Source organism: Pipistrellus hanaki (genome assembly GCF_964339955.1).
Source record: "Pipistrellus hanaki genome assembly, chromosome: 2".
Taxonomy (NCBI): Eukaryota; Metazoa; Chordata; class Mammalia; order Chiroptera; family Vespertilionidae; genus Pipistrellus; species Pipistrellus hanaki.
This window is the reverse complement of record NC_140504.1, coordinates 175,410,996-175,430,220: the sequence shown is the minus strand read 5'-3', so window position 1 is coordinate 175,430,220 and position 19,225 is coordinate 175,410,996. Positions and strand designations below refer to the sequence as shown.

General features: G+C 51.8%; 1 protein-coding gene across 2 annotated transcripts; it reads left to right on the top strand.

Moving 5' to 3' along the window:
- Positions 1-5,381: 5,381 nt before the first annotated feature.
- On the top strand, positions 5,382-18,842 carry MFSD2A (MFSD2 lysolipid transporter A, lysophospholipid). Of its 2 annotated transcripts, none has more exons than XM_084874616.1 (14): positions 5,382-5,650; positions 7,106-7,234; positions 8,893-9,017; positions 12,793-12,916; positions 13,024-13,102; positions 13,483-13,640; positions 14,087-14,177; positions 14,285-14,406; positions 14,610-14,693; positions 15,311-15,394; positions 15,485-15,597; positions 16,298-16,441; positions 16,532-16,708; positions 18,386-18,842. In XM_084874616.1, exons 1-14 carry the CDS (start codon positions 5,558-5,560, stop codon positions 18,447-18,449), a joined length of 1,587 nt encoding a protein of 528 aa, XP_084730742.1. In that variant the 5' UTR covers positions 5,382-5,557; the 3' UTR covers positions 18,450-18,842. The 2 variants fall into 2 exon arrangements, with proteins under 2 accessions (XP_084730742.1, XP_084730741.1); XM_084874615.1 differs by having other exon boundaries at positions 5,399-5,650; positions 7,103-7,234.
- Positions 18,843-19,225: the final 383 nt, after the last annotated feature.

The window sequence follows — 19,225 nt, the reverse complement described above, 5'->3', positions numbered from 1 at the left end:
GAATGTCTGGGAACTCTTCAAGCCCCTCCTCCCCCTGACAGCTGAGGCTCGGAAGCCAGACTCATCACCCAGCCCATTCCTGAAGCCCAGGACAGGGGCCTCTCTCTGGAGTGGTCTATAGCTTTGTGGGGTCACGGATCAGCCTTGAGACTTCTGCCCCACAATTGCCCAACCAACATCCAGGCAGGAACTGGCAGCCTCAGGTGACGTCAAGAGTCCTCAACTAATTTTCCCCCAAACAACCTCTCTAGGGATCCTCAGGAGCCCCTCCTTCCTACTTTCTGTCCACCCCCACCCTCACCCCGAACAAACAAAGGGACTAACTGGGAACAGGTTGAAGTATTCCCAGCACAGTAGCTGTTCCAGGAAGCTCTTGTTCCAGCGCCTTCCCAGCCGGTGCCTCTTCAACCTGGCCCTTCCCTGGGCTCAGGCCTTCAAGCACCATTAGGCAGGATGTAAGCTTACCAGTGGTTATTGAATTAAGTATTGTTAGTGCATGGGCTGGGCTCCTTTTCTCTAGAAGTCAGGGTGGTAGGTCTGCTAGTTAGGGACTGGAAAGATCTTACCATTCAATAGCAGATCAGTGTTGCCAAGATATACTACTTGGCAACACTGGCATCTGACAACACCTTCACTTAGCAACAATCTCCTAGCACCAACACCTCAACAGCTCTACCTGACAATCCTGCCTAGAAGCATTCGGGTCTGCTAAAAATACCACCTTGAGTCCCTGACATAAAGCTAGTCCCTAGCCATTCATAAAAAAATTTCTCCCTTCTGGACTTACTTGAGGTTTTGCTCAGTGTACTAATAATGATAATGATAATAATAATAAACCCTTTTAAGTGCTTTCTATATGGCAAGCACTGTTCTAGGCACCCCACTTAATCCTATGACAATCCTATGAGATACAATTATTACCCCCATTTGGCAGGTGGGAAAGTGAGGATCAAAAAGAGGAATTAATTTGCCCAAGAGTAAACTATAATGCTAGAGACCAGCTATGAAGTCCGGTAATCTGTCTTCTGGGATCTTTGCACTTAACTCTGCTGCTCTGTTTACCAAGAAGCTCAGGGGACCTGAGGAACTCCCCAAAAGGCCTTCAAGGGAGTGTTCTGAGGCATTGACTAAGCCCTTCAGGCTGGGCATGGTGACCTGTGAGGGCACGGATAGGTGGAGAGCAATCAGGAGAGCACTGACGTTCATTTGCCTTAGGTCCTGAGGCTGGGCTAGATCCAGAAAGGGTTAGAGGGTGTTCCCACTACAGAGCAGGGAGCTGTTGGTCTGCTCCTCAGGGAGAAGCCCTTGTCCTCACTGCTGTCCTAGGTAGAACATTGCTATGAAGAATGGTCCGAGGTCTCTGCTCCAGGCTCCTGAGGTTAATAGGGTTGGAGAGGTTACCTTCGGTCCATTGTGGACTGGAGCCTCACCAAAGCCCCAGGCCTGGTGGTGGGTGTGAGGGTAGGAGGGAGTGTGGCAAGAGGCCCAATGGAGACACGTGGTCAGGACTGTATTCGTCTGGAGGACAACAGCTCTGAGTGACAAATTCATGGACAGAAAAAGATGCCTGATTCCGGGGTTATAAAATTAGTTCCTGCTTCCTCTCTCTTAGTTTCAAGTTCATCATGTTAAACAGGGGTCACAGCAACTACCCTCTTCAGTGGGGTTGTGAGAAGTGAATGAGATTGTGTAAATAACAGGTGCTTTCCTAGTGCTTGCTCAGCACACAGTGGGTGTTCAATAATCGGGAACTGTTGGATTAGCCATTAATGGTAAATGAGTGTCTGCGGAGATGTGTTAGGGGGCTCTCTCCAGAAAAACAGTATGCATGCTAGAGTTGAAGTCCCAAGGAACAGCCTAGATCTAAACTTAGAGAGAGAGCCCTGACTGGTGTGGCTCAGTTGGATGAGTGTTGTCCCATGCCACAAGAAGTCACTGGTTGGATACCTCGTCAAGGCACCTGCCTGGGTTTTCGGGCTCCATCCCCAGCAGGGAGCATGCAGGAGGCAGCCAATTGATGTTTCTCTCTCTCCCTCTCTTTCTAAAATCAATAAAAACATGTTTTGAAAACTAAACTTAGCCAAAACCGGTTTGGCTCAGTGGATAGAGCATCGGCCTGCGGACTGAAAGGTCCCAGGTTCAATTCTGGTCCAGGGCATGTACCTTGATTGTGGGCACATCCCCAGTGGGAGGTGTGCAGGAGGCAGCTGATTGATGTCTCTCTCTCTCATTGATGTTTCTGACTCTCTATCCCTCTCCCTTTCTCTCTGTAAAAAAATCAATAAAAATATATTTTAAAAAATAAATAAATAAACTTAGAGAGGGAGAGAAAACAGTGGGCAATAGAACCGACATTCACAACAATTTTAGTGAAAACACAATACAATATACAGATGATGTATTATAGAATTGTACACCTGATAACTATATAATTGTATTAAACAATGTCACCTCAATAAACTCAATAAAAATGAAAAATGGGGTTTTATCTAAAAAACAAAACAAAACACCATATAGACAAAAATTAACAACAACAACAAAAACCTACAAAATTTTGACAAGTTGGAATAAGCAAGATGACATTGTCCTTCTGTAGCTCTAAGACATTGCACACAAAGCAGAGGCAGGGAAAGAGACCTCACTTGACCCCCAGCTCCAGTGAAAAGAATCTGAATGATTTAGTTGACCACAACCTGATGGGAACTAATCATGGGAGAGAAAGACTCCGAAGCCCAGCAGCCTTAGGCTGCATTAGCAATGTGTCGAGTCCAGACTAGGGGAAATAATGGGCCGATTGTGTTGGCTTGGTCAGGCCATATCTGGAATCTTGCATTGCTACACTGACATACTGGACTCTGGCCAGGAATGGACCAGCTCAGCCTCAGCTCCCAGGCACTTGTGCTAAGCACATCCTGTGCATTTTTTTGTTTGCTTGTTTCACACCAAAGTAACCCTTTAAGAGAGTCACTCTTTTAAAAAATATATGTATTTTATGGATTTTTTTTTACAGAGAGGAAGGGAGAGGGATAGAGAGTTAGAAACATCGATGAAAGCGAAACATGGATCAGCTGCCTCCTGCACACTCCCCACTGAGTATGTGCCCACAATCAAGGTACCTGCCCTTGACCGGAATCAAACCTGGGATCCTTAAGTCCGCAGGCTGATGCTCTATCCACTGAGTCAAACCAATTAGGGAAGATAGTCACTCTTTAAAAAAAAAAAATTATTGATTTCAGAAAGAGAAAGAGAGAGATAGAAACATCAACGATGAAAGAGAATCATTGATAGGCGGCCTCCTGCAAGATCGGGGATTGAGCCTACAAGGAGCATATGCCCTGATCATGGGATTGAACCATGGTCTTCTGATTCATAGGTTGACGCTCAACCACTGAGCTACCACAGCTGGGCCAGATAGTCACTCTCTTTGTTGTTGTTAATTCTCACCCGAGGACATTTTTCCATTGATCTTTTAGAGAGAGGGAAAGACAGAGAGAATCATCAATGTGAGAGGAAAACATTGATTGGTTGCCTCCTGCATGTGCCCAGACCAGGACCTGGACTGGGGATGAGCCTGCAACCATGGTACGTTCCTTTGACCAGAATCAAAACCAGAACCCTTTGGTCAGCAGGCTATGCACTGAGCCAAACTGGCTCAGGCCAAACAGTCACCCTTAATATCCCTACTTTATATACAGGAAGGTTAACTGGGCTGCCCAGAATCAGTCACTCAGCTACCCTGTTTCCCAGAAAATAAGACAGTGTCTTATATTAATTTTTTCTCCCAAAGTTGTGCTAGGTCTTATTTTCAGGGGATGTCTTATCTTCCCATACGCTAGGTCTTATTTTTGGAGGATGTCTTATTTTCAGGGAAACACGGTAGTAAACGGAGGAGCCTGGGGCTTCTCCAAATGGGCCTCTCTTGTACTTGTACCTGGGGAAGGCAGAACATGTATCATTGAACATATGTTTTATTTTATTTTATTTTATTTTACATACTGGAGGCCCGATGCACAAAATTCATGCAAGAATGGGCCTTCCTTCCCCTGCTGCTGGCACCGGCTTCCCTCTGGCACCTGGGACCCAGGCTTCTCTTGCAGCCCCAGCTTTGTCCAGAGGTTGTCCAGAAGGACATCCGGTCTAATTAGCATATTATGCTTTTATTATTCTAGATATTTTTATTGATTTCAGAGGGGAAGGCAGAGGGAGAGGGAGAAGCATCACTGAGGAGAGGGAAACATTGATTGGCTGTCTACTGCATGGCCCCTACTGGGGATGGAATTCGGAACTGTGCCCTGACTAGAATTGAACCTGACCTGGTTCTTAGGTCAAAGCTTGACCATTGAGCCAGGGCACCACCAGCCTCTTGAGTGTCTGCCTGGGGTGATGTTGGCACAACGGACCAAGAGGTGTCAGAAAGACTGTTATTTTGCATCTATGTGTGGTCTCTGCTCTAGACTAATGTCTTCTCATCTTCCTTCAAGGACCAGATTGATTACTCAGTACTCTCCTTTTCAAACCTTTCTTGAATTGTTTTAACCCAGAGTGCCATTGTCGCTTTGTATCTTGCAGGGTTTCTTGTTGGGGAGACACCCGCGATTTCTGGTAATGTTTGCCAGAGGGACGGAGCAGGGCTGGAAAAAGGGAAGGCTTTGGGATGGGACAAAATCTCTACAGCATGGTTCCCCTACATGTGCAAAATTGAGATAGTAATATTATAGTACCACCCCCATTTGGTGATTGTGAGGGCTGAATGAGATCATGGTGAGCATCTAGGAAGCTTGCCAGAAAAGGCTGCTCTTACCATCAACTCGTAGCAGTGTAGCAGCACCTGTGGCCCAGGCTCCCCTCCACAACTTGTGAGTTCCGTGACCGCAGGCATCTCCCCCCCCCCCCCCCCCCCCATCTCTGAGGGCCTCAAAGATGCCCATGGCAGGAAGAGGAAATGGGGAATGAAAGAGGGGCATTGCATAAGGAAATGCCAGTGCTACATCCTCCAGGTTTGGAGGAGAGAGAGACTCAGGTGATTCTAGATTTTAAAAGGGGGTTCTGGGGGGAAAATATAGACTTCTGAGTCCCTCCCTTTTTGACTTGGGGGGTCATGGAGTGCAGGCTGCCCTCAGGGAAACCTTATTCTGGGAGACCACGGCCAGGTCACACCAACCTGGGACTTCAGTTTCCCGGTGTCAGGTGGCTATGCCCGCCTGCACCGGTTCGTGAGGTTCGGGCTCCAGAACGTGGCTCAAAAAAATGAGCGCCTCCCGGAGGGGTGAGAAGGCGGGGGAGTAGGGGGGGGGGACCGGCGGGCGAGCGGATTGGTTGGAGGCGGGGCAGCAGGGCCCCGGGATTGGCCGGGCCCGAGGGGGGCGGGGCCAACCTTTAAGAGGTGCGAGGGGGAGTGTAAGGGAGTGAGCACTCGCGTCTGCCGCCCGCCGGCCGGCTCACTCCTGCGCGGAGACTGTGGCGGCGGCGGTAACTCCCGGATCCCGGACAGAGCCGCGGCCGGCGGGGCAGAGGAGCATCCCGGCGGACCGACCCCAGGCGGCGTGGCCCGCGGGTCATGGCCAAAGGAGAGGGCGCCGAGAGCGGCTCCGCCACGGGGCTGCTGCCTCCAAGCATCCTCCAAGCGGGGGAGCGCCAGGCCCAGGAGAAGGTGAGAACCTGGCATCCTGGTGGAGGGCAAGGGGCGGTGTGTGTGCGCGTGTGTGTGCGTGCGTGTGTGTGTGTGTGTGTGTGTGTGTGTGTGTGGCGCGGGCGCGCGTGCGCAGGCTGATGGGGGATCGGAGGCTAAGCCTGGTTCTGGGATGCCTTGGGCTCCCCGGGGACCGGCGGCATCAGGGGCAGGAGGGAGCCTGGGGGTGCCCGGGGAGCCGGGGGTGATGAAGTCGTCTGTAAGCCCCTGCACCCCTTTGGCTCGCCCTCCCTCCCTCCGCATCTCTGTGGAGGGAGCGCGCCGGCCGGCAGCTCCACGAGGCGCCGGGCTCTGCCTGGCTGCTTTCTCGTTCTTCTGTGACTTGCGGCTTAGAAGCCAAAAAGATTCTTGAAGCCAGGGAGACCCCAGAAATCCTCCTGGTTCCCCATCTCTCACTCCCCTACTCCCCACCGCCACATGCCTACGTTTTCGCCTCAACTCTGTGAGGGCCCCGCTCAAGTTCATTCATAAGAACGGGGACTCCGCTCTTAAAGGAGCCGCATTCTTGAAGCGTTTTGTGTGTGGACGTAGGGGCTCACGCCTGTGCTTTGTGCACCGTCCCCAGCTCTCTGGGCACAATGAAGGACAGAATGAACTCAGGTAGCCCCCGGGAGGGTTCCCAGGTTATAGATTTTCTGCGTGGGAGGTGATTGCCTTTTACTTTTAGTCTTAACTGATCCTTGAGAGGAGCTCGGGCAAGCAATTAAAGCTGCTGCCATATATGAGTAATCTCTACTTTTGCCTGGCCAACCTCAACCTCCCTGGTGCCCCACCCAGAGAGAACCCAGCCCTGCACCCAGAGGCTTTGCCTCCCCTCTCCAAGGTCCCCTAGGAGCTGAGGGAGGGCAGGGCGGCTCCTGGGTTTGCCTGAAGCTCTGGCTGCCCACAGGGGCCAGGGATGCGCTGGGACAGATGGAGGGAACAGCTGTGCCTGCAGCCAGCTGGGCTGGGCCCCTGCGGCTCTAGAGCCCTCACCAGGAGGCAGGTGGGTCCTGGTCTCTGAACCAGGGCAGGAGCTGGGGCTGGGCTTTGGCAGCTCTTGGCAGCAAGAGGATTTTCAGGTTGTGGCAGTTGGTGCTGGGTGGGGACAGGTCCGCTGCTGGTGCATGTTCCTCTTCCAGCCTGGAAAGGAGCATGTCTGAGGCCCTGGGAGGGAGTTTTTTAAGGTTGGTGGGCTGATAAAGATCTGGGTGTGGGGTAGGTTGGGGTGGTTTTAGGGAAACTTCTTCAGTGTGGACCCCCCTTTTCCGGGTTCCTAAGAATAGAGAATGCCTTTCTTTTCTTGTGGGAAGTGCTATCTAGCTGGGTGGGGATAGGGCAAGACAGATTTGTTCCTCCTGGTGGAATTGTCTGGAATTTTCTAGAATGGGGGCTAGGATCTCGGGTCTCCTTTTATGCTTTTTCTTCTCCCAGAAGGAACCAAAGAAGAAGCAGCAGTTGTCCATCTGCAACAAGCTTTGCTATGCGGTTGGGGGGGCCCCCTACCAGATGACGGGCTGCGCCCTGGGGTTCTTCCTCCAGATCTACCTGCTGGATGTGGCTCAGGTGAGTGGACTGAGCACGCCAGGGTTCCTGCAGCTCCCAAGGTTTCCCCCGCCTGTGGAATGGGGCTGGGAATCCCTGCTTTGCCGCCTGTCAGAGTCACACTGGATGAGAAATACGGCTTTGGGAAGCATCCAGAACGGGAGTCTATATGCCCCAGGAGTCATGGCTGGCAAAGTCAGGCAGCTCCTCCTTGTCTGGCAAGAGCAACAGAGCCTGGAAGGGTGGGCGGGGGTAGGAGGGAGAAGGGAGCCTGCTGGTGACGCTGTTCTTAGAAGAGACTGGCACACCGTGTCCCCAGCTGGACGGCACGCAGTCAGCTGGCTTGGCCGTGGGGCCGGTAGATATTGCCAGGCATGTGGATGAGGTGCATCTCATTTTCACCTGAGGAGCAGAGGCATGCGGGGGGGTTGGGCTGAGTTAGGGTGAACCCGGTACATGGGGACTTTGCTTGGGAGGGTATTTAAGGTGAAGCTGGGTTCCTCCGTACTTCAAGAAGCTTTAGCCAGAAGCCTGGCATCCTGAGAATTCATCTTGTCTGAGAGAGTGGGAGGCTGCACAGCCACGGGTCTCAGGGCTCCCACGCCGGCCATCTTTTTTACATAGTATCTGACTTTGCAAGCAGGGCATCTTAATTGTATGCATTTATATTTTGGGGAACACTGAGCCCCAGGAAGGACAACTGGTAGCATTCAACAGCTGGTTTTCAAGCAGCTTTCATGGGTTGGGTCCTGAGTGGGGTGCAAATATGAGGAGCCTGCAGGCAGCTAAACTGTAACACTATTGTATGTTAAAGCTGGAAGTCTGCTAGGGAGAGACTGCCATGGGGGAGAGGCCAGAAGTTCCCCAGCTTCCTGGAGCAATAGCAATAGTAGGGTCTTTTCTTTTTAAATATGTTTTTATTGACTTTAGAGAGAGAGGAAGGAAGAGAGAGAAAGAGAAACATCAACGGAAGAGTGTAACATTAGTCAGTTGCCTCCTGCACAAGATCCAGCCCTCGATCTGGGCATGCGTCCTGACTGGGAATTGAACAGGCAACTTCCCGGTGCATGGGATTACCACTCAACCAGCTGAGCCACACCGGCCGGGCACAATTGTAGGGACTTGATGGGTGAGGGAGAGACCATAGAAGCTGTCTATTCAGGCAGAAAAGATTTGGGGGCGGGAATCGCTTGAATGGGTAGTAATAGGCCACTTTTAAAAAGCATCTATAGGTTCTTTTTTTCCACATCTAAGACAGAGCTTGAACCATAAGGTAGGGATCGTAGCCCCCATTATATACATGGGGAAACAGATCTACTGTGGTCCTAGCCAGCAAATGCTAACTCTGGTATCAGGTGGCAGGGGATCAGGGATGTGAAAGGGAGACAAGGAAATGATTCTGGATTCATTCTCATTGATGGGAGTGTTTGTAAGGGCAGCGAAGGGGAGGATGGACGGGAACAGATCTGGGAAAGTTTCTAAGGAGGCACACAGTGCTATAGGTATCAGAATTGTGCCTGTCATTATTAACAAGGCAAGTGAGGGTGCTTAAGGCCTGAGTGAGAGCAGCACAGTCTGCCACGGGCTTGGCTGAGGAGGGGAGGGCGCTTTTGGCACCAGTGAAAGCGGAGGTGGGTAGAAGGATGAAGGGGTCACTTTTTGCTCATTCCCCATTCCAGGTGGACCCATTCTCTGCCTCTATCATCCTCTTCGTGGGCCGAGCTTGGGATGCCTTCACAGATCCCCTGGTGGGCTTCTGCATTAGCAAATCCTCCTGGACCCGGCTGGGCCGGCTTATGCCCTGGTGAGTAGAAGAGGTTTCTTTAAATGGCAGGATAGGGCTTCGGCACGTCTGCTACCCTTCACTTTTTCCATGTGCTTTGTCACAAGCTGAGGGGAGAGGAGAAGGAATGACGCAAAAACCCGAGTGTCGAAATGCCAGCCGAGGTCAGCTACCCCAGGCATGGGCCCTGGGTGCCATGCCAGCTCATCTCCAGGCTGGCCAAATTGTTAGATTGAGCAACTTCCCCCTGCCCGCCCAAAGTTCCATTCCCTTCAATGAAACTGGAATTCTAATTTTCCCCACTCAGTCACTTCCCATAGTGGGACAGGTAGGACTGCATAGTGGTTGACAGGGTATACTCTGGAGCCAGCCTGACTCCTCTGGAATTCCAGCTTCACCACTTACGGCTGTGCAACCTTAGACAAGTCACTTAACCTCTGAGCCTCGAGTTTCTTCACCTGTAAAATGGGGACAATAACATGCCTATCCCAGAGGGTTGTCGTGAGCATTTTAAATGTTTTTCTTCGTTTTATTTGTAAGTAAAGTACTCAGAACAGTGCCTGGCACATGGTATCTAATTGGGCAATCTTTCAGAATGACTCCTCGTGGGGCAAGACCGAGAATGGGCTGTAAGACCCATAACCTGTGGCCCCTCGGTACAAAACCTACAGTCCTCGGCCTCGGGCTGTCTGGCAAGGCGGGAGGGGGGCTACAGCTCAGACAGCAAAGGGAGATGGACACATGGGACGGGCGGGGAGCGGGCTGGGGCTTTGGTTCCCTCCCAGGACATCCTGCTGCTGCTGCTGCTGCTGGAGTGGGGGGGACGTTTCCTTTCATCTCTCGCCCATCCATGTTCCAGTGGGCGCCTTCCTGCCCCTGGGGCGCCCATACCTGGTCTCCGGCCTTGAGCCTTCAAAGCTCTTCCCACAGCCCCCGCCTCTCCCCCGCAGCTTCCTTTCCCACGAGCCCCCCTCCCACCACAGTGCTGCCAGTCCCTGGCCAAGGCCCAGGCTGGGGCCTTTGATCGGCCTGCAGGGCCAGGGGGTAGGGCGGCCTGCCTTACCTGGGCACCCGGCTCAGGGCTCCCTGCAGCGGGAACCACACGCCAGGGCCATGAAGCTCCGTGCGCCTCCCGGGAGCAGAGGCGGCGGGGGCGGGCCCCTGCACATCGCCTCATGAGGCCCGGCCAATGGGAGGCCGCCCCTCTCGCCCAATGGGCAGCCGGCCAGCCCGGGTTACTCCCAGTCACATTCAGTTCCTCCTCGGCTGCCTGCAGGGGCTGCCTGTCGGGCGGATGGAGTGCTTGACGAAAGCTGACGCCCTTGTTCCCGAGAAGACACGTGGACCTGGGAGGGGTGAGGGAGGGCAGGGCGGGAGAGCAGGGGAGGCCCGGCAGGTGTGGCAGCAGCCTGGTGCGGTTGCCGAGGCCCTGCAGGCTGGTTTCTGTGTTAGCGCATGTCCTCACCTGTGTGGGCGGTACCTCCGCACTGCCACCCTTGTCTGAGGGCACCCTGGACCACCCATGGCTGGAGGACTGCCTTGGAGTATAGGTGACCTCCCCGTCCATGCCGCAGTTAGCACCTGGGACCTGACATCCCTTCTGTCAGTCGAGGAAGGGGCTGGGCCTTTCTGAGTCTGTGAGCCACGTGGCCCATTCTCCTCGCAGGCTTTAGACCGGATCTGCCCCCAGCTACCATTTAAACCCCCCTTTTAGACCAGGAAGACTGACAGGTAGTTTCCCGGGGGTTCCCAAGACTTCCCCCCTGAGAGGCAGGGTGTCAGCAGGGCCGCGGGGGGAGGCTGAGATACAGCACGGCTGGACCTGAGGCCTGACTCCCAGCCCAGGGCTCTCCACAGCTCCCTGGCCATCCTCTTCCCTTTTCGTTTTCCTGAACTGCATCCCAAGCTCTATTCCACATTTTAATGCCAATTTATCTAAGTCTCAAAATGACTTTAACCTTCAACCCTAAGATATAGAACCAAGGTCCTTACCTGGCGTCCTGGTGTCCCATTTCCTCCCTAATCTTGCCTCCTAATCGCATGGTCCATGCACACTCCACTCCGCCTCACCGGCCTCCCTGCTATTCCTCACACCTGCCTGGCACAGTTCCCGCCGGGGATGTTTGCACTGACTGCTCCCCTGGCCTGCAAGGCCAACTCCCTCCTCTCATTCAAGGCTTGGCACAGATGTCACCTCCTCAAAGAAGGCTACCTTGTCTACTAGTTGTGACTTGCACCCCCATACACCTAATTCCCATTTAGCCTGCTTTATTTCTTTAACCCCCTAGCAATGAATCACAATTTATTTTTATCATTTTTTATTTATTTTTTATTTTTTTTAAATATATTTTAAAAATATATTTTATTGATTTTTTACAGAGAGGAGGAGAGAGGGATAGAGAGCTAGAAATGTCGATGAGAGAGAACCATCGACCAGCTGCCTCTTGCACACCCCCTACCGGGGACGTGCCCGCAACCAATGTACATGCCCTTGACCAGAATGGAACCTGGGACCTTTCAGTCCGCACACCGACGCTCTACCACTGAGCCAAACCGGTTTCGGCTATTTTTATCATTTTTTAAAATCCCTACCAAAGGATATTTTCCCATTGATTTTTAGGGAGAATGGAACAGAGAGGGAAAGACAGAGAGAAACACATGGATTGGTGGCCTCCAGCATGAGCCCCAATCAGGGCCCAGGCCAGGGAGGAGCCTGCAGCCCTGACCAGGACCCTTCAGTCCGAAGGCCAACGCTCTATCCACTGAGCCAAACCAGCTAGTGCTTAATCGACTTTTAATATGTTTATATGACTTTTTTGTGGTAAAATATATATACCGCAATTTAACCATTTTAACTTTGTTGCTGTTAATCCTCATTTTCTCCCCATTTATTTATTTTTAAGTTTTTTTTCTCCACTGATTTTTAGAGAGAGTGGAAGGAGTGGGAGAGACAGAGAGAAAGAAAAGAAACACCGATGTGAGAAAGAGACATCAATTGGTTGCTTCCCTCACACACCCTGACTGGGGCCTCCGGGCTGGAACCTGCAACCAAAGTGCATGCCCTTGAGCAGAAGCGAACCCTCAACCCTTTAGACCAGTGTTTTTCAACCTTTTTTGGGCAAAGGCACACTTGTTTCATGAAAAAAATCACGAGGCACACCACCATTAGAAAATGTTAAAAAATTTAACTCTGTGCCTATATTGACTATATATAAAGTAATTCTCTTGAATAGGAATCAAATAAACACAAAGAAAGTATTTTATAATTACTTTATTATGAAATATTAAGTAAACAAAATAGTGAAAAATTATAAAATTCTTGTCTTGTCTGCACCTACAGCACACCAGGCAACATCTCGCGGCACACTAGTGTGCCGCGGAACAGCAGTTGAAAAACGCTGCTTTAGACTGCAGGCCGATGCTCTAACCACTGAGAAAACTGGCTAGGGTGTAACGATTTTTAAGTATGCAATTTAGTGGCATTGAGTATAACTCTCATTGTTGTGTGACTTATTACCACCCATCTAAGCTGAAACTCTATACCATGAACTCCCATACTTTTCCTCTCCCTAAGCCCTGGCAACTACCATCCTTTTTGTCTCTGTGAATTTAACTACTCTAGTTATGTCATGTAAGTAGAATATACAGCATTTGTCCTTTGTGTCTGGCTTATTTCAATTAACATAATGTCTTCAAGGTTCCTCTGTGTTGTAGCATGTGTCAGAACTTCACTCCTTCTTAAGGCTGGATAATATACCTATTCTCTGTGTATGATAGATCTCCTCCCCTCCCGCAGGATCATCTTCTCCACGCCCCTGGCCATCATTGCCTACTTCCTCATATGGTTCGTGCCCGACTTCTCCCAGGGCCAGGTCCTATGGCACCTGCTTTTCTATTGCCTCTTTGAGACACTAGTCACGGTGAGTGTGGGCACCTCCCCGATGTGAGGGCAGTCCCTGGGTTGGTACCCAAAGCCACATCTGTCTGTCCATCGTCTGACTGGCCGAGGGCCTCTCTTCCATGCCAGTGTTTCCACGTTCCCTACTCAGCTCTCACCATGTTCATCAGCACAGAACAGAGTGAGCGGGATTCGGCCACTGCTTACCGTAAGTCTCTCCCTAACCCCCTGTCCCACATACCAGGAACCCTGGGTCCCCTGTTCCTTGACCCTTGACCCTCTGCCACATTCCTTCCCTTGCTGGGAATGGATATGAAACCGTCTTAACAATTACTCAATCCCCTTATAGCTCTGGTGAGACCAGACTCTAATCTAGACCAGAGGCAGAGACTACTCAGAGGTCACACAGAACAAGGACATGAGTTTAGGCCAATGTACCACCTGTCCCCCCACCCCCACCCTGTGGCCATCCTACCTGGAGCTGCTACCATGATCTGGGGCTAGAATTCGGCTTCTACTCATCTGAACTTCCTCCCTTGGGGCCCACAACCATGGTCCCCTCCAAAGAACCTTCTTTTCACTGCGCAGGGATGACTGTGGAAGTCCTGGGCACAGTGCTGGGCACAGCGATCCAAGGGCAAATCGTAGGCCAAGCAAACACGCCTTGTCTTGAGGACCCCAAAGACTCAGCAGTGGCCATGGAAGATGCCAATCTTACACACAGCGCCACCTCACTCAGAGAAACGGTGAGGCCCCTGGCAGGGCAGGGGGTTGGGGAGATGAGGAGCAATGGGGCAGTTTGCAATCATCCTCAAAATAGTAGTAGCTAGTGTTGCTAACTATTGGGCATTTGATATACAAACTATTAATATGGCCACTTTGTAGATAAGGAAACTGAAGCATAGAGAGGCTAAGCCGTTTGCCCAGGGTGTAAGAGTTAGTGAGCTGCAGAAACTACATTTGGGGAGAGAGTTGACTGTGGGTTCTCAGCCTGCATGGCCGGGCTTCTTCAGATTTTGTTCTGCTGGCCTCTTCCAGCAGAACAGCCTTGGGAAACAGCAATAGGCCCATTTCACAGATGAAGTCAGTGAGGCCCCAGAGTAGAAGGGCTGGTCCAAAGTCACCGAGTGGAGCTGCTGAGTGGAGATGAGGCCAGACTGACTGTCTTTGTGGCCTTCATCCCCCTTTATAGAAAAATGCATACCTGCTGGCGGCAGGGGTCATAGCCTCCATCTACGTCATCTGCGCCATCATCCTGGTCCTCGGCGTGAGGGAGCAGAGAGGTGAGAAGCCGTGAGGGGGCGGGGTACAGGCTTTGTCCCTCTGCCTGGGTCTCGGGCTTTGGGAGGAGCCTCTGCTCTCTTTGCTTACTGTTCCCTCTGATCCCCAGAACCCTACGAGGCTCAGCAGGCTGAGCCAGTGCCCTTCTTTCGGGGCCTCCGACTGGTCATGAGCCATGGCCCATATATTAAGCTTATTGCTGGCTTCCTCTTCACCTCCCTGGCTTTCATGGTGAGTGGGGGGTCTGGCATGCTCAGCCTAGAGGGCGGGGGGAGGTGAGCAGAGGCCTCAGGGTGTGACACGCCTGAGAGACGGGTGGAGTGAGGGGTGGGGGCGCGCAGAGATCCCTGGAGCACAGGGAACGTCTTGGAGAGGCCCAGTCCCAATATCACGTGTTTCCTTGTGCCTCCCCCATCCCTTGCCCTGTCTCCCAGCTGGTGGAGGGGAACTTCGCCTTGTTTTGCACCTACACCTTGGGCTTCCGAAACGAATTCCAGAATCTGCTCCTGGCCATCATGGTGAGTGTGGGGCCCCGAGGGTGGGTAGGAACCCCGGGCTGACGTGGCCTAGATCGCAAGGTGGTTCTTGGAGAGTGAGAGGATATTCCTGAGGCTGTTCCCAAGGTCTTAAAGGGGTGAGGGAGGGTTCTCAAAATAATTTGGTTGGGTCTGACCTATAATTGCTTAGATAGGAACGTGGAAAAGTTTGGGTGCATGTATGAAATCATTTTGTTGTACCCTTAAACTACCAATACAACGTTGCATGTCAATTATATCTCAATAACATGGGATGGGGGAAGAAAGAGTTTGGAGTTAAATGGGACAACACTGGCCATCTTTTTATTTATGTAGTACAAAACTCCTTGCTGGGAGTCAAATGTCCAAACAAGAACAAAGAGGTAGAGGCCGGGAGCTGTGGGCCTTTGGCCCAGTGTGCCCAGACAGGCAGGCGATGAGGTTGGAACCTGTTCTCAGCCCCTTTGGGAGCCAGCAAAGGGGCCTGTCAACCTCCGCCCTGCTCAGATGAAGTCATCTGGCTGATCTCAGGCAGGGATGGGAGTACTTTGGGGTCCTGGGAAGGGCAGGAGGGGTTCCATAGCTCTAACCCACTTCCCTCACCCCTTTTACATGGACAGCTCTCGGCCACATTCACCATTCCCTTCTGGCAGTGGTTCCTAACCCGGTTTGGCAAGAAGACGGCTGTGTACATTGGGATCTCAGTGAGTGGGACTGAGGGGGGACGTGCCTGCGCCGGTGGCTGTTGGCCGGAGCCTCCCAGCTGACTCCTCTTCCTGTACCCCCTTCCCTAGTCGGCGGTGCCATTTCTCATCCTGGTGGCCCTCATAGAGAGTAACCTGATTGTCACGTATGTGGTGGCTGTGGCAGCCGGCATCAGTGTAGCTGCTGCCTTCTTACTACCCTGGTAAGTATATAGGCCCACCTGGGTATGTTTCCCAGGTCCCCGCCCCCACTTCTAAAGTTCCTTTGGGAGAATTCTGTGAGGGCGTCTCTTCTCGAAGGCCAGTCTGTGGGTCCAGGTTGCGGGTGTGGGGCAGGTCTTCCCATACAGTTATACAGGTTGTAAACTGGTTCAGAGCATTGGCCTGCCCACCAAAGGGTCTGGGGTTCGATTCCAGGTCAAGGGCATACACCTGGGTTGCAGGTTTGATTCCTACCCTGATCAGGGCACATGTGGGAGGCAACCAATGGATGTGTCTCACGCATCAATGTTTGTCTCCCCACTTCTCCTCTTCCACATCTTCCCCCACCCCCTACCTCCTCTCCCCCCAAACCCCTCCCCCAAAAAAAATCAATGGTAAAATTATCCTCAGGTGAGGATTTAGGAAAAAAAGAAAGAAAAGAAAACCTAATCAGACTGAGAAATGGGTCTTAAGTCTAGTCTGCCTACTCCTTGGCCAGTGGAGCACCTGGCGGGGCTAGCTCACCACAGGAAGGACAGGGCCTTCTTAATCACATGAAGTTGCCATCTCCTCACTGAGCTGTGCCCATGGGGCTGCAAACTCCCAGAGGGCCGCCTCCTCGCAGAGAGGTACCGGATGGGCTAGCGGGGCCCTGGGGTTGCTAGGTGGGTGGGTCCTCATGGCTGTCACCACTCTGTGCAGGTCCATGCTGCCCGATGTCATTGACGACTTCCACTTGAAGCAGCCCCATTCCCACGGAACTGAGCCCATCTTCTTCTCCTTCTATGTCTTCTTCACCAAGTTCGCCTCCGGAGTCTCCCTGGGCGTCTCTACCCTCAGTCTTGAGTGAGTGGGGTGGGGGCCTGGGACAGGGCTGGACAGGTACAGGCCCCGGCATCCCGTCCTCACCACTCGCCTTCCCACTGGACCCCACAGCTTTGCCGGGTACCAGACGCGTGGCTGCTCCCAGCCAGCACCTGTCAAGTTTACGTTGAAGATGCTGGTGACAATGGCTCCCATCGTCCTCATCCTGCTAGGCCTGCTGCTCTTTGAGCTGTACCCCATTGATGAGGAGAAGCGGCGGCAGAACAAGAAGGCCCTCCAGGCTCTGAGGTGAGAGAGGAAAGGGACGGGGAGGTGGAGAAGGGGCACCGTCCAGACTAAGTCCTCAGTTCATGCCTCCTGTGGCCATGTCCGGAGTTCCTCCCACACCCCTTCCCCTGACAGCTCCTCCTCCACCCCTTCTCTGCCATTTATAAGAGCTCCAGCTGATATTTTTTAAACATAGAGTTGCATGCCAAGTGGTTTCACACTTATTTATTCATTCAACATATGCTTATTGGAAGCCTACGGTGTGGTAGGCATTGCTCTAGTGAATGAAACAAAAATCCCTGCCCTTGCCCAGCCCGTGTGGCTCAATGGTTGAGTGTTGACTTATGAACCAGAGGACACGGTTTGATTCCTGGTCAGGGCATGCCCAGGTTTGGGTTCGATCTCTCTGTCCCTCTCTGAAATCAATAAAAATATACTATATTCTTTTTTTCTTTTTTTAAAAATTTATTTTATTGATTTTTTTACAGAGAGGAAGGGAGAGAGATAGAGAGCTAGAAACATCGATGAGAGAGAAATATCGACCTCTTGCACACCCCCTACAGGGGATGTGCCCGCAACCGACGTACATGCCCCTGACCAGAATTGAACCTGGGACCCTTCAGTCCGCAGACCGACGCTCTATCCACTGAGCCAAACCGGTTTCGGCAAAATATACTATATTCTGCCGAAACCAGTTTGGCTCAGTGGTAGAGCGTCTGCCTGCGGACTGAAAGGTCCCGGGTTCGATTCCGGTCAAGGGCATGTACCTTGGTTGCGGGCACATCCCCAGTGGGGGGTGTGCAAGGGGCAGCTGGTCGATGATTCTCTCTCATCGATGTTTCTAACTCTCTATCCCTCTCTTCCTATCTGTAAAAACTCAATAAAATATATTTAAAAACATATTATATATATACTATATTCTTTTAAAATCCCTGCCCTCTGGAGTTTGTCTTAGAGAATGTGCACTCATGACCTGCAGTCCTCCAACAGCCCTAGGTGTCACAAAGCGGTATGATTCCCCCTCTGCAGATGAAGGAACTCAGGCTTACCCAGGAAGAATGCCCGGCTGATAAAAGGGCAGAGCCGGGTTTGAGGCCGGGAGTTCTGACTCCACACCATGTACTTTTCATGGCATTCCTGGCATGTAGGACCTCAGGTGTGGCCTGAGCCTGCCTTTTGGGAGACCAGAGGGCAGGGTGGAGTGAGTCACGCCAGCCCATCAGCCAGCCTAGGTCAGAGCATGCTCCTTGGGCTTGTAATGTCTTGTGAGTAGCAAGAACAGTGATTAGACCAACCAGCAGTTTCTGGGCTGAGAGGGAGTACTTAATTTTTTTTTAAATTTATTTTAAAATCCTTACTTGAGAATATGATTGGAGAGAGAAAGGGGGTGGGGGAAGAAAAGGAAAAGGAGAGAGAGAGAGACGTGATGAGAAACATTGATCAGTTGCCTTCCATAAGTGCCCTGACCATGGAGCCTACAATCCAGAAACCGAGGTATGTGCCCTGACTAGGAATTGAACTGGCGACCTTTTGGTGCACAGAATGACATTCAACCAAGGCAGGAGACAGGGAGTGTTTTAGACTTGCCCGACAGCTAGCTAAGATTGCAGGGCCAAAGATTATGAAAGGAAGGAGGCAGATGGGGGCTGGGAAGGGGTAAGGATGGTTCTTCTAACCTGTCTTCTCTGGCTCTTGCAGGGAAGAGGCTAGCAGCTCAGGCTGCTCTGATACAGACTCTACAGAGTTGGCTAGCATCCTCTAGGATCCGCTGTGTTGCCTGCAGTCACCAAGCACAAGGCCTGAGTCGCCAGGTCACACAAGGAATCTGGGCCGCTCACTCAACAGCTGGTCTCCAGGTGCCAGGAAGGGAGCCAGAGACGTGAGAGTATGTGGCCCAGAACACCTCCAACGCCCACCTTGGGCCGTCTATTCGTACAGCCACCTGCCTCTCCTCTCCCCGCCCGTGGGGCTGAGCCCTGGGGCTGCTACTGTGAATATGCCAAGGACTGATGGGCACTAGCCCAGGACACTAATGTAGAGACATTTTATACGGACACTAATAATAACTTAATGACTGTGTATATAGCAATGTGTGTGTATGTATATGTCTGTGAGCTATTAATGTTATTAATTTTCATAAAAGCTGAAAAATGGAGCACTATGTTTCTGTCTTTGTCCTTCACCACTGAGGCCTTCTGTGCCAAAATTCAGATAGTGAGAAGGGAGCACTGAGCCAAATGGACCCTGGGCAGGGAGAATGAGTCTGGAGGTGTGATAACAGCATTAGCTAATATTTATTAAGCACCTATCTGTACCAGGCAGACTGTGGAGAGTTATTTTAAATATTTAGCCGAAACCAGTTTGGCTCAGTGGATGGAGCGTCGGCCTGTGGACTGAAGGGTCCCAGGTTCGATTCCGGTCAAGGGCATGTGCCTTGGTTGCGGGCACATCCCCAGTGGGAGGTGTGCAGGAGGCAACTGATCGATGTCTCTCTCATCGATGTTTCTAACTCTCTATCCCTCTCTCTTCTGCTCTGTA